This window comes from Myiozetetes cayanensis, unplaced genomic scaffold (genome assembly GCF_022539395.1).
Source record: "Myiozetetes cayanensis isolate MyiCay16 unplaced genomic scaffold, myiCay2020 scf12, whole genome shotgun sequence".
Lineage (NCBI taxonomy): Eukaryota > Metazoa > Chordata > Aves > Passeriformes > Tyrannidae > Myiozetetes > Myiozetetes cayanensis.
Window position 1 is genome coordinate 8,112,224 of NW_026086826.1, and position 12,050 is coordinate 8,124,273.

Below are 12,050 nucleotides of genomic sequence, written 5' to 3' on the forward strand. Positions count from 1 at the left end.
GCTGACCTTTTCTGAGCAATACCTCCTTGTGCAGACAATGAGATCTCATTTAGAGTGGCTGTCAGCTTAGTGACTGTGAGTTTAAAAATAAAAGGTTCTCCATATATCCTGGTACATCAGTGAGTGAAATAACAATGGTGATATAAAAGGTCTTTTCTCTGTTCAGCTGGAACTCACGAACACAAAAATTTGGTGTGACGTTTCTCAGTCCTGCGGTGCTCCACTGACAAATACTCCTCACATCACTGACCTCAGTGGTAGGACTTTGCCTTGGAATAATTATTTATGTCTCCAACCGTTTGCTAGGCAGGAATGTTATTATAATGTAAATGAAATACATCATAAATGGGTGTGAAATTATAAGGTATTTTGTACAAAACAGTCTTAACTTCTTGAGACTTCTGAAATGCAGCCTGTGATCAAGGTGGCCAGCTTTGCCATTGCTTGTGTTATAATCTGTGCATCTCTGTACACTAAATAATATGGGCCCTCATCTATTTTCTCTGCAGAAGGAGTTATCCAAAATCCCAGGTCAGAGGACAAATGTGGGAGTTTGTAAGCTGACAGATCTAGTTTATCCCTGAATTTTTTGCAAAATGGTCTTTTTTCTGTTGATGCTTTTTGCAGTTTCTAAGTTACTATTAGACTGGTTTCCTTTAAAATTAACCTTTGTATATATATTTAAAACATGATTTAATCTGATTATAACATGATTTAGTCTGATTATATTAAATAGCAATGTATTTATGTTGTTTCATGATCACCTTTTGAAACAACCATCTATCAAATTTGAAGTCAACCCTAAAAACTGCATTTTGTGATATTTTGATGCACAACCTTTTTGTGCCAATAACCTAATTATAGCTGCTGCCCATAACAAATACAAAACTGCTCTCAGTGTTGTAGTAATGGAAATACAGGTGGTTGATGTTTTCCTCCAGTCCAGATACTCTGGTGGAGATGGTGGAGTGTTGTTTTAAACTGGAAACTTCTCTGCAGTGCTTGCCGTGTCTGTTGTGTGTGTGGTGGAAGAGAGCAGGTTTGTAACTGAGCTGTCGGGTCTGACACTGCTCTTCACTGCAAAACAAGGTTCTCACCCTCTCCCCCTCCACTGCCTCATTTCACAACAGTGAGAGCCAACCCTGAAGAGAATAAGGCTGGTTTGGGTGATGTTCAGGGAACAGATCAAAGCAAGGTCTCTCTGTGGTATGTAGGTTATGGCACACATTTCCCAGGGAAAATGTCTTTGCTGGCAGAGAATGTTTGGAAAAATTGAATCTGGATGTCCTCTTCTTCCAAGACTTTGGAAGAAAGAAGCCCAATTCCTACTGTTAGGGCAAAATGTTATTTATTGTGTGAAGATAGAAAGTTATGTAATGATTTAGGGTTGAGTTTTTGGTTTGTTTTGGTTTTGTTTTTTCCACTGTCGTCTTCCTCTGTAGCCTGAGAGCATGATGTTCTGATGACACTATTTACTTGTGTGCATTTTTCTAGATTTCCAGTGCCTGCCTTTCAGGGAAACAAGGATTATTGAAGCAGACATTTTAAGAGCCAGCACAATTCAAGTAACACCCATTAAGTCCCTTACCAACTTTTACAAGTATGAATCTGTGAAGCATCTCTGGGAATTGAGGAGTGACACAGAGCATGCTAGGCTAGTACACATTAAAAAATCAGAAGCACAGGGAGTTTAAACTACTCATTCAAAGCCACATGAGCTAATTGGTGGTAGCACAGAAATAAAAGTTTGGTCTTTAGATCGTTGGTAGGCCTTTCTGATTCTCTAGACTGGTTTTTTCTGACTGGTGTCAGGGCAGTTTTGCTCTTACCATTATGGTGATCGTGATGACCAGACACATTAACATGAGAGACTGAAGGTAATAAAACCCAGAGCAAGTCTGGGGAGGTCGTTAATCTGAATGAAGCAAGTTTAAGCACACAAATAATTTTTATTCCTGGAAAATATTTGGATTTATGTATGTAATGTATGTAAAATTTGATTTCCAAAGGACTTTTCCTCTGAAATCAGGACACTGTGTTGTGGAACACTGCTGACTGAAGGTTAAGCATCTGATGGTAATTTGTTCTCTGGCAGGTTCAGACAAGGATCTGGTGGTCGTTCCCTGACAAATGGAGAACTATTTCCAAGCAGAGGCATATAACCTCGATAAGGTTTTAGATGAATTCGAGCAAAACGAAGGTGAGTCATTTTGAACAAGCTCGTGGATGCACATCAGATGCATTCTACAGAGAGCACTATTGAAGAGGCAGAGAGCTGTGACATCCTTTTTGCTTTTGAGTTGCAAATTAATCTCCGAACTTGCAAAAAAGGTCTGTTAATTTTGCACGGTATGCCTTCAGTGTTTCTTAGTATTCTCTTCTGTTTCCATTAATCTTGTTTACTCTTGTAAAATCTCTCACTCTTTCGATAGCAAATGCTCTGCACTCTTTTAAAGAAAGGTTTTGTGAAGCTTAATCTCAGTAGCAATATTTAAATCATTTATTTTAAACAAATCAGGCAAAACTTATTTTAAGCTTCTTTTGCAGAAATGTTTTATTAGGTCACATAAATCATAAAATGAAAGTTATCATACTTGAAGCGTTAAATTTTTTGCTTAGTCTAATTGCTAATTCCGTACTGTCAAGGAAGTCGAACGTTTTATGGGGGTGAGAGTCTTACTAGGCACTTCTAGCTGTCTAAAGTATATTAATCAGTACTTTAAAGCTGCAAATTCAACCTGATACTAATTGGTGTAGCTCTAAATTCCTGAGTTCCAGAAACATTATGCAATTACACTGCTAATGGTTGATCCAAAAATGTTGGTTATGGCAGACGTGTTTTATTCCTTTGCCTGTATTTGAATGTCTCTACATTTATATTTGGGGCATTTTAATGCAACAGAATTAACAGAACCTGTAGCTTCAGCAGGACAGTGAGTTCTCTTGTTGAAACCCTTTTCCAGATGCCGCTGTGTCACCTACCCTGCTGGGTGCAAAGTGGAATCAGATCCTAGATCCGCCTTCTCGCCGCCTGTCGTTCAACCCCAGCGTGGCCAACGTGAACGAAGCTCCAGCTCCTAATGAGTGTCAGCAGAGAGTGAAATCTTGCTCCTTGTCCCATTCAGCGACCACACCAACAGCAGGAGGGGATCACTGTGCTAATGGGAAGGATTTTAGCATAAACCCAGAGACCCCAGTCATGTGGATTGATGATCAGGCAGCAGCAGACGATCAGTTGATTAAAAGAAACAGTAATCGCGGTGATCAGTGTCACGCTGTGGAAACGGGGGAGAGGAAATGTGGGAATACAGCTTGCTTGCCAGAGGAGAAAAACGTGCTAGTGGTGGCAGTCATGCACAACTGTGACAGAACACTACAAAGTGGAGATTTGCTGGATTGTAAAAATTACAGCAGTGAGTCCCTAATGGACACTGTTGGCTTTACACTGGATAACGAGAGCCGACAGAGTGACCAGTTGAGTGTTACTGTAAATGGATCCACAGAAAAGGATACAGATACAGAAAAGCAAGTAAACAGGCCATGCTCTGAAGATGACTCTGCAAGTCCTGTGGTTAATGCTTCATCTGAAAGCCTGAGCACTGCATGCCCCTCCTCTCGATTAAAGGATGATTTTAATATGAGTAAGGATTCGGTGTTTTCAGAAGCTACAACTGCAGGGATCAATGCAGTGACGCTCTTACAGACACCAGTTGATGGTACTGTTAAAATGCAGGAAAATTGTGTATCAGTTGAAAATTTTAGTAGTAAAGCCATTCCTCAGAGAACAGATCTAGAAGCTCAAAACTCTTCTCCTGGTTCCAGTAATGGAAGCTTCGTTGTAGAACAGGAAACAACCCAGCAGTTACAGTCTCAGCTGTCTGGGCTCACTGAAACCTGTCAGCCTAATGTGGCTGGAAGTGGCAATCACAAGGAATGTGTTGCAGAGCAGTTTGGCCCCGAGGATGTCGGTGCCACTGACAGCGAAGTCGTTGAATGTGATAAAAACCTCGGGCCGGCGGAACTGCTCGGCGTGGCAGAATGTTACCCTGAGTCTCAGGAGATGGCTAATTGGGAACTGACAAAGCTGAATGAGATGAACAATAAGCAAACTCTAGGAGAGAATGAAAGGCTTGTGCAGACCAAACAGCCTGATGATGCATGTGGTAATAGCAAAGAAGGTGGAGATGGGGCAATGATGGAGGCAGGCACAGACTTGAAAGGGACTGGTATAGATGAGCTTGAAGGGCCCAGTCTCTCTGATGTGATGGCTACATCAGCAGCAAGCTCTCTGTCTAATGGTTGTGATTCCTATGGAATGCAGAACCCAGTTGTTGCTCACGTTCCAAAGACTTTACCCTCCAAGGAAGACTCGGTAACAGAGGAAAAGGAGATTGAGGAGAGCAAGTCAGAATGTTACACTAATGTTTATGAACAGAGAGGAAACGAGACCACAGAAGGGAGTGGTCTTATCTTAAACAGCACTGGTGACCACATAAAGAAAAATTATTTACATAATCTTTGCAGTCAGGTTTCATCCATGCAAGGGCAGACTTCACCAAAACCAGTGACTAATCTGCAATATATCAGTGTTCCTTTTGGTGGTGCAAGACCTAAACAGCCTACAAATCTGAAACTGCAAATTCCGAAGCCATTGTCGGACCACTTACAAAATGATCTTATTCCCCCAAATTGTGGAGGTAATAGCAAAAACAAAAATGTCTTTGGTAAGACACAATTAGGGGATACAGCAGACACGTTTCCTGGTGAAACATCTTCAAATGCCTCTGGTACTGGTACTAATGGGGAACATTTGGATGAGTATGAATCTGGAGTCTCTAATAGTTCGTGCCTTGCAGTAGCCCCAGATAGTCCAGATAATGATCTCAGAGCTGGTCAGTTTGGAGCTCCAGCCAGAAAGCCTTTTACGACTTTGGGTGAGGTGGCTCCAGTGTGGGTTCCAGATTCTCAAGCACCAAACTGTATGAAATGTGAGGCCAGATTTACATTCACCAAAAGAAGGCACCATTGCAGAGCTTGTGGGAAGGTAAGTTCAGATTTTGTGAGTAGCTCAAAGCACTGTTGGTTTTTTTCCCCTGGTACTGCACAACATCAGATCAGAGGGCTTTCTAAGCCACTGGCTGTAGTCACCTGTGACACCTCTTCCTAAAAATCCGTGTTTGAGTGAAGGGAAAAAGGAAGTTTCTAAGCTCTGATCTATTTAGGGTTCTAATAAAGAATAACTAATTGTTATTAGCCTGTATGAGCGGTGTATTGATTGCAGCGATCATCACCGTTGGGTTTATGTTGAACTCTTATAAAATGGCAAAGTGCAGGAAACTAGTTTACAGAAATTACTGCACCAATAACCCCATTAAAGATGCTGAAACAGCCTGCTGTGGATTGGAAGTGTGCTGTTGGATTGCTGGCATTCCTGCTGGAATGGCCGATCAACTCTGTTCTTTTCATCTTCTGTCCTAACTTTTCTCATGTTGCTTACATTTTTTTAATAGTATTTACACGTTTTGAAACATAAATTTAATCCTGGAGAAAAAAAACCAGTAAATGATCTGTAACCTGATGTATGTGCACATGGTGAGAAACTTTGTAACAAAGACAACTAAAACATAATTTCTGTATCACTTGTTGTGTATGAAATACTTTAATGTAGAGGGGTTTAAAACTTTTATCTGTGTGCCATCTGTGTGAACACAAATTCTTATGTGATGAATTTATCTCTGAGATGCCTCAGTCATCTTCTCATTGCAGCTAAGGAGAATCTGTAAGGCAGAATGTCCATCATTTTAGATTTGATATATTAACTTATACTGTCAGTTATTTAGGTCATTCTTCTGATTTTGGGGTTTTTTTTGAGTTCAACAAATATGACTTCAATTTTCATTTACAGTAATGTAATTCATTTACAGTAAAGTAAAATAATTCTAATTATTTTTGTGTTTTAAACAAGTTCATTGCTTGGATTTAATTGCTTCTTTGTAAAGACTGTAACGGAACCCTGAATTGCACAAGTGAATATGCAGAAAACGAAAATATCTGTAAAAAATGGATAAAACATGCAATGCTAGAGCAGAGTGGGTCTTTTCTTTTTTCTTTTCTCTTCTCTTCTCTTCTCTTCTCTTCTCTTCTCTTCTCTTCTCTTCTCTTCTCTTCTCTTCTCTTCTCTTCTCTTCTCTTCTCTTCTCTTCTCTTCTCTTCTCTTCTCTTCTCTTCTCTTCTCTTCTCTTCTCTTCTCTTCTCTTCTCTTCTCTTCTCTTCTCTTCTCTTCTCTTCTCTTCTCTTCTCTTCTCTTTTCTTTTTTTTAACATTATTCTGACAAACCTTGAGAAGAACAAGCGGTGTTGTTTTGGATTGCCTGTGGGGAACAGATAAAAGAAAAGGTCCCTCTGCTCTGTTTCTGAGCTGTGAAAAGTCACATTTGATATTCTCAGTGTTAGAATAACCCTCAGAACGGATTGTTTTTAGAAACCTTTGTTAGCCAATGTTTGTCTGGGCCAAATTTGCACAAGTGCAGCCAAAAGATGTGGCAGAAAGCACTCAGCAAGAAATGCTCACGATCAGTGTAAGTCAAATAATACTTAGCTCCTCCTGCAAATTGCTTCACATCCTCAGTTCCTGTAAGGATCCTGGGCAGGGAGAGACCAAAGGCTTTGACAGGCAGGCTCTGATGGATGTGGCTGCAGTGGCTGGAGAAAGAAATACCTGTTCTCAAATGTCTTAATCTCCCCTAAAGAACTGGGGAGACGTTGTCTTCAGTTCTTCAAATGGGGAAAGTTTTGGGTCTAAATATTTTGAACACAAGGCAGGTTCTTTTTAAGCTTTATCAGCATCCTGGCAAATCAGTGTAGTAGGGGTGAAAGTTCCTGATTCATTTGAGGATGAACATTGCATTTAAAATTAGTGGAGTGGCACCTGGGAAGTCTGTCTCGATTTTTAATTTCAGGATAATAATTGCAAAGTTAATGGAAGATATGAACCTCGTGGGATTGGCAGGAAGTAATGCACTTCCAGTAAATTTTGAATTAAGAACCTGAAGAATGTGTGTGAACACATTCATAAATGATACATATTTGTATATAACTTCACATATAAATTCTCTGTATTTACGTACTTTCTGTTGTCAGATGAAATGATCATCCTTGATAGGCAAACCAGAAAAATTGGATGCAGTCTTTTTTAGTGGCAACCAAAACTATACTTTTCCACTAAAATATAAAAAGACCCACCAATTCCCCTAGCAACTAATGCTTTAACAACTCCCAGTGAACCTGAAAACCCTGGTAACATCAAATCTTGCTTTGACACTGCCGTGTTATTTTTTTATAGCATGATATACTGAGATAATGACTTGAGGATTCTAATAACAAGTCTGGCTTGTCAGTGGATTGTGTTCTCTGCATTACTGCTCCTAAAGGCTGATGCAGCCTTACAGAGGAGGTTTGGGTGTCCTGTCACTGTTTCTGTTTTCTCTTTTAATGTTTAGATCGTTGCATTTGGGAGCTTTGCTGAATGCCCAACATGAAGGGTCCTAAATTAGATATTAATTTGTGTCGGTCCTTCCTTTATGGTTGAAGACATTGATTTTTCCATGTTCGACACTGAATGAACTTTTGACTGGAAGTTTTGCCCAGAGAACTGAAATGATGTCAAATGTCTCTAAAATATGCTGTGATGTTGTTATTAATATTCCCTAGAATGCTTGTAAATTGGGTTAAGGGGTAAATGCAGAAATCAGATTTTCAAAGTACATTTGCCTTCTTTTTTTTTTTCTCTAAAATGTTTTTACATATGTGAAAAGGTGGGGTTTATTTCTGCATGAAAATGCCAGTGTATACTTACTCCTATTTTGGTTTTGAAATGTTTAAGTTGACATAATTAAGAAACATTTAAACTGGTTGTAGTTAGACAGGGTGACCTCCTTCTTCACATTCGATTTTCAGCTCTCATGGTGAGCTCAGGACTTAGATTTGCTTATTTTAAACATTTTCCACTAAAAGACTGCAAATAACAGGCTGCAAAGTAGTTGTAATTTGGTGTGATCTTTAACTTGGTTGAAATTTAATTAGGCTTACACATATTTATATATGAGATTCCATGTAGTTTCTTGTCTGTATTACAGAAATAATGTTGAAGTGATGGAGTAATTTGATTTAGAAAGCATTACAGACATTACTACAGCATTAGTACATCATAGTAATGCACAGTGGATTGCAGAGATAATACCCACCTATAATTAAAATCTGAAATTCTCTCTTGCTGTGTGAAGTCATTTGTTAGGTAACTGCTTCTGTTTCGAGATTTCCTGGGTTTGACATCACCTCTCTGCATTAATGGATGTTCATCAGTATCTTCACATCACCTGAACAATAACCCCAGAGGAAATACTGTTGTTTTTTTTTTAAATAAAGAAAATATTATTATTTCCAACAAATAAAAACTCATTAGGGCACCTGACTTGTCAGTTCTGCAGCATTATGAGAATGCAGTTGCTACTGTGGGATTATCTCTGCATGCATTCTGAGTTATGGTGCATAAGCCATGCTCATGGTTGTGGGTTTGCTGGTCTGAGGAAGCCTCGAGCCTGTTCCCTGCCCGGGACTGAGGAGTTCTCAGAGCTGGTTCAGGTGAGAAGCTCCAGCTCTGCAGCTGCATCTCCCCAGCACAGTGTCCTCCTGGGGCTCCCACTGCCCCCTGAGCAGCCCGGGCGTGCAAAATGCGGTTCCTGACTTCTCTCCAGTGCTGTGAAGTTGTAGTGTTTGTAATCACGTCAATATGAGCTTTTTTTTAGATAAATGGGGCAAAATTTTCTTTCAGTACTGTCATTCAGCTTTCTTCAATGTCTTGGTTTGTGTGTTGAACACTTAAAACATTTTGATACATCACTGTTCACTTATCAACTGAGGAACAGCTTGTTATATATGAAGAGAGAAAACAAGCAGAGTTGCTAATAGAGATGAATTGTGCTGCTGCAAAGAAAAATAACCTGTTTGAATTAACCTGTGCCATAGCAATCTCATATATATGGAAAACTTGTGCACTGATGTGTATTTGATTCTACAAAGTACTCGTGCTCTCTCTAAGACTGAAGTTAATTCTGTGAGGGATTGTAATGTAGGAGGTATTTATTACCCCTTGTCATTTATGCCAAACATACTTTAAAAACACCCCAGTGCAGTCTCAGGACAGCATGAATTTCTGTTTTCCACAAAATACTGCTGCATCAGGATTAGTAGCACAGGCACGTTGGCAAGTATTAGCCACTGTGGCTTCAGTGGGAAAATACCAGTAATTTACCTGCATATATCTACCAGTAATTCTGCATATATTTGCAGATATTCTGTTGCCCCAACCCATCAGTTTGTGCCTGTTTTTGCACCACCCCTCAGTTGTTTCCCCTTGGTTGCAGGTGTTTTGTGCCGCCTGCTGCAGCCTGAAGTGCAAACTGCTGTACATGGACCGAAAGGAAGCCAGAGTGTGTGTGATCTGCCACTCGGTGCTCATGAATGGTAAGTGGAAAGAGAATACAAGATGTGGCACTTCACTGGCTCTGTGTGGAGCTGCAGTGATTCTATTTAAAAAAAAAAAATCAAAATGCTTTATTTGTATGGGTAAGTATTCTCAAACATAAAGGTCCCTGGGAGGCCAGCGTGGCATCCCAGTGGAGAGTGGAGATTTCTAAGCTAAATACGGTTAACAAAAGGCAAAAATTGGTAAGGTTACAGTGAGTGTGAAAGCTTTTATTTGTGAGTGCTCTACCAGGATTCTAAAAACTGTGATTTGGGCCTTTTTTTTTTGTCTGTTTTCTTAATTCAGTAGCCTACTCTGTGGCCTTTGCTACCTGAGTAGATAACCTGTTACACTTTGGTATGGAATGACAAAGAGGAGAGTAATGCAGTTGTGCCTCTTCTAGATGATGCACTCTAGGGGATTGGGAAGGTAGTATTTATCCACAAATTGAATCCAACTCTTCTTTCTCCTTAACTCCTTGGTGCTGGATTAGGAGGTCTGGTCTAAAAACAGGTCCACAAATGTGGGCAGCTGAGTTTGTCTTGTTGCTTTGGGCACCTTACTGGAGAGTCTGTCAAAGCCAGGGTGGTGCTGTGGGTGAGAGCCTGGTGTGAGCGTGGGACACAGGAGAGAGGTCACCACTAGTTCTGAAGTTGAGATGTAGGACAAACAAAACGTTCTGTTACCTCTGCCTGAAGTAAGGAAAGACTCAGCTGAAGGAAGGAAAGACTGGGTTTGGTTTTGACCAAAGGGCTCTGGAATGTACTTTGTATCCTGTGGTATCAGTATGGGCAAACACAGAGTGTTCTCTTCTCTGGGGCCTCTGAGAATTTCCAGACCTCCCTGCACTGGCAGATACCTTTGGGTGGGTGATTATCTGACTTATGCCCATGACACTGAGACAGCTGCTGCTGGAAGACGCAGCGTTCAGTTTTTATGTTTTGAATTGAGCAGGCAGAAAAATTGGATGAGGTTGAGAGAGGACCCATGTGAGTGTTTAAATCATGAGATAACCTGTCTCCTGGTGAGAAATTCCAGGCACTTCATCTTGGGTTTATTAATGGGAAGGTGAATGGGTGGCTTGGTCTCAGGGTATAAATATATATTGGATAACTGAGACTTGCTGACAGAAGTTAATTCAGTGGTAGATGAAGGTCTGACAGGTGCACTCTAACATGTCATAGGTAGAATAAGAAATCAGACAAATTCAGGCTCTAAATGCAAACTTATCCATTAGGATAACAAACTGTCTTGATAATTACTGAGCAGTTATCACAGAATCTCCAGTGCTGCCAATGATTAGTTAAACTTTGGGGGACTTTTCTCAAAGATTGCTGCTGTAGTTTTAACCAAGAATTAGTTAGGAAAATGTTGGTTTGTGTCAGCATTCAGACAAGGTAATTTTGACAGTACCTTTACACGTTACTGAATAGTGGATTATTTGGTCTACAGCTTTCAGAAAGTTCTGCTAATTTGTTGAACATCTAAACTAAAACACTAGCCTTAGAAGCTCATAGCTTTATTTTTTCTTCAGAAAAAAAGTTCAGTGTTATGCACATTTGGTTGAAAGTAACCAAGTGTTTCGTCTTGAGATGAAAATCCAAAATTAGTAGACGGTTCCTGTTATTAAACAAGAATAATTAATACAAATTCCAAAATATTAAATTTTCAAACATATTAAACATTAATCAGTGTGCAGTGGTAGGTTTTAATTATTAATAATTCTTTACTGTAGGCCAAATATGTAAGGTGACAGAGAATTGTAGGTTGTAATATCTAGAAATTAAAAGTGAGTCCCAGTAATGACATTGAAGGGGTGCTACAGTGTTATGTTAAATACATAATGTTAAAAAAGGGCATGTGGGGGTGCTCTGGGTTACTGATGTAGTTAACCTGCAGCCTCACGGTGTCCAGTCCCTCCTGCTCCTTGCAGTTTTTTGGCAGCTGGGGGTTTGCCCCACTCAGGAGAACATCAATCTTTGCTGGTGTTGGAACCAGGGTAGGTTCGCCCTTTAAAAGCGATTCTTTGTTTCATTGGGTTGCTCGGTATCTGGTTTGTGTTTCACGGGGTGTGGGGGGAGGGTTCTGTGTTTTCTGGCGCTTTTCCACGGCCAGGCTGTGTTCCATCAGTTTCCAGTGCTGTTGTTACTGTATTTTCAATTGGTACATGTGCTGACTTGGCACTTTGCTTGATTTAAAGAAGGCTTTAAAAGTGTTCTGTTGCCATGCTATGACTTTTCTAATAAAATGACCCTAGAGATGTAACTTTGTGCTCTTCTAACACTTTCTTCTTTCAGGACTTTCAGTCTAAATGACACAGAATTGCTGTTTAAAAAGGGCTTCAGTTTAAATAGTTTTCTCAAATGGAACTTCAGTACTACTGACCATTTCACTCTTGGTTTTGCAGGTTGATGGGGGGAAGAAGGAGAATTTGTGTTCTGTTGGGTTCTGTTTGGGTTTCTTTATTTTCACCTTGGTTTTCTAACAGTTCATAGCCAAAGGAACCCAAAGGTGTACGTGCTCTGAGG

At 40.1% G+C, this 12,050-nt stretch overlaps 1 protein-coding gene across 1 annotated transcript in view; it reads left to right on the forward strand.

Moving 5' to 3' along the window:
• ZFYVE9 (zinc finger FYVE-type containing 9) overlaps window positions 1-12,050 on the forward strand; it is a 51,744-nt gene that overhangs the window by 16,981 nt on the left and 22,713 nt on the right. Inside the window, exons 3-5 of the mRNA XM_050306319.1 lie at window positions 2,096-2,200; window positions 2,964-5,044; window positions 9,422-9,521. Of these exons, the coding sequence (XP_050162276.1) occupies window positions 2,131-2,200; window positions 2,964-5,044; window positions 9,422-9,521 (2,251 nt within the window). The 5' untranslated portion in view covers window positions 2,096-2,130. The remainder of the gene's footprint in view (window positions 1-2,095; window positions 2,201-2,963; window positions 5,045-9,421; window positions 9,522-12,050) is intronic.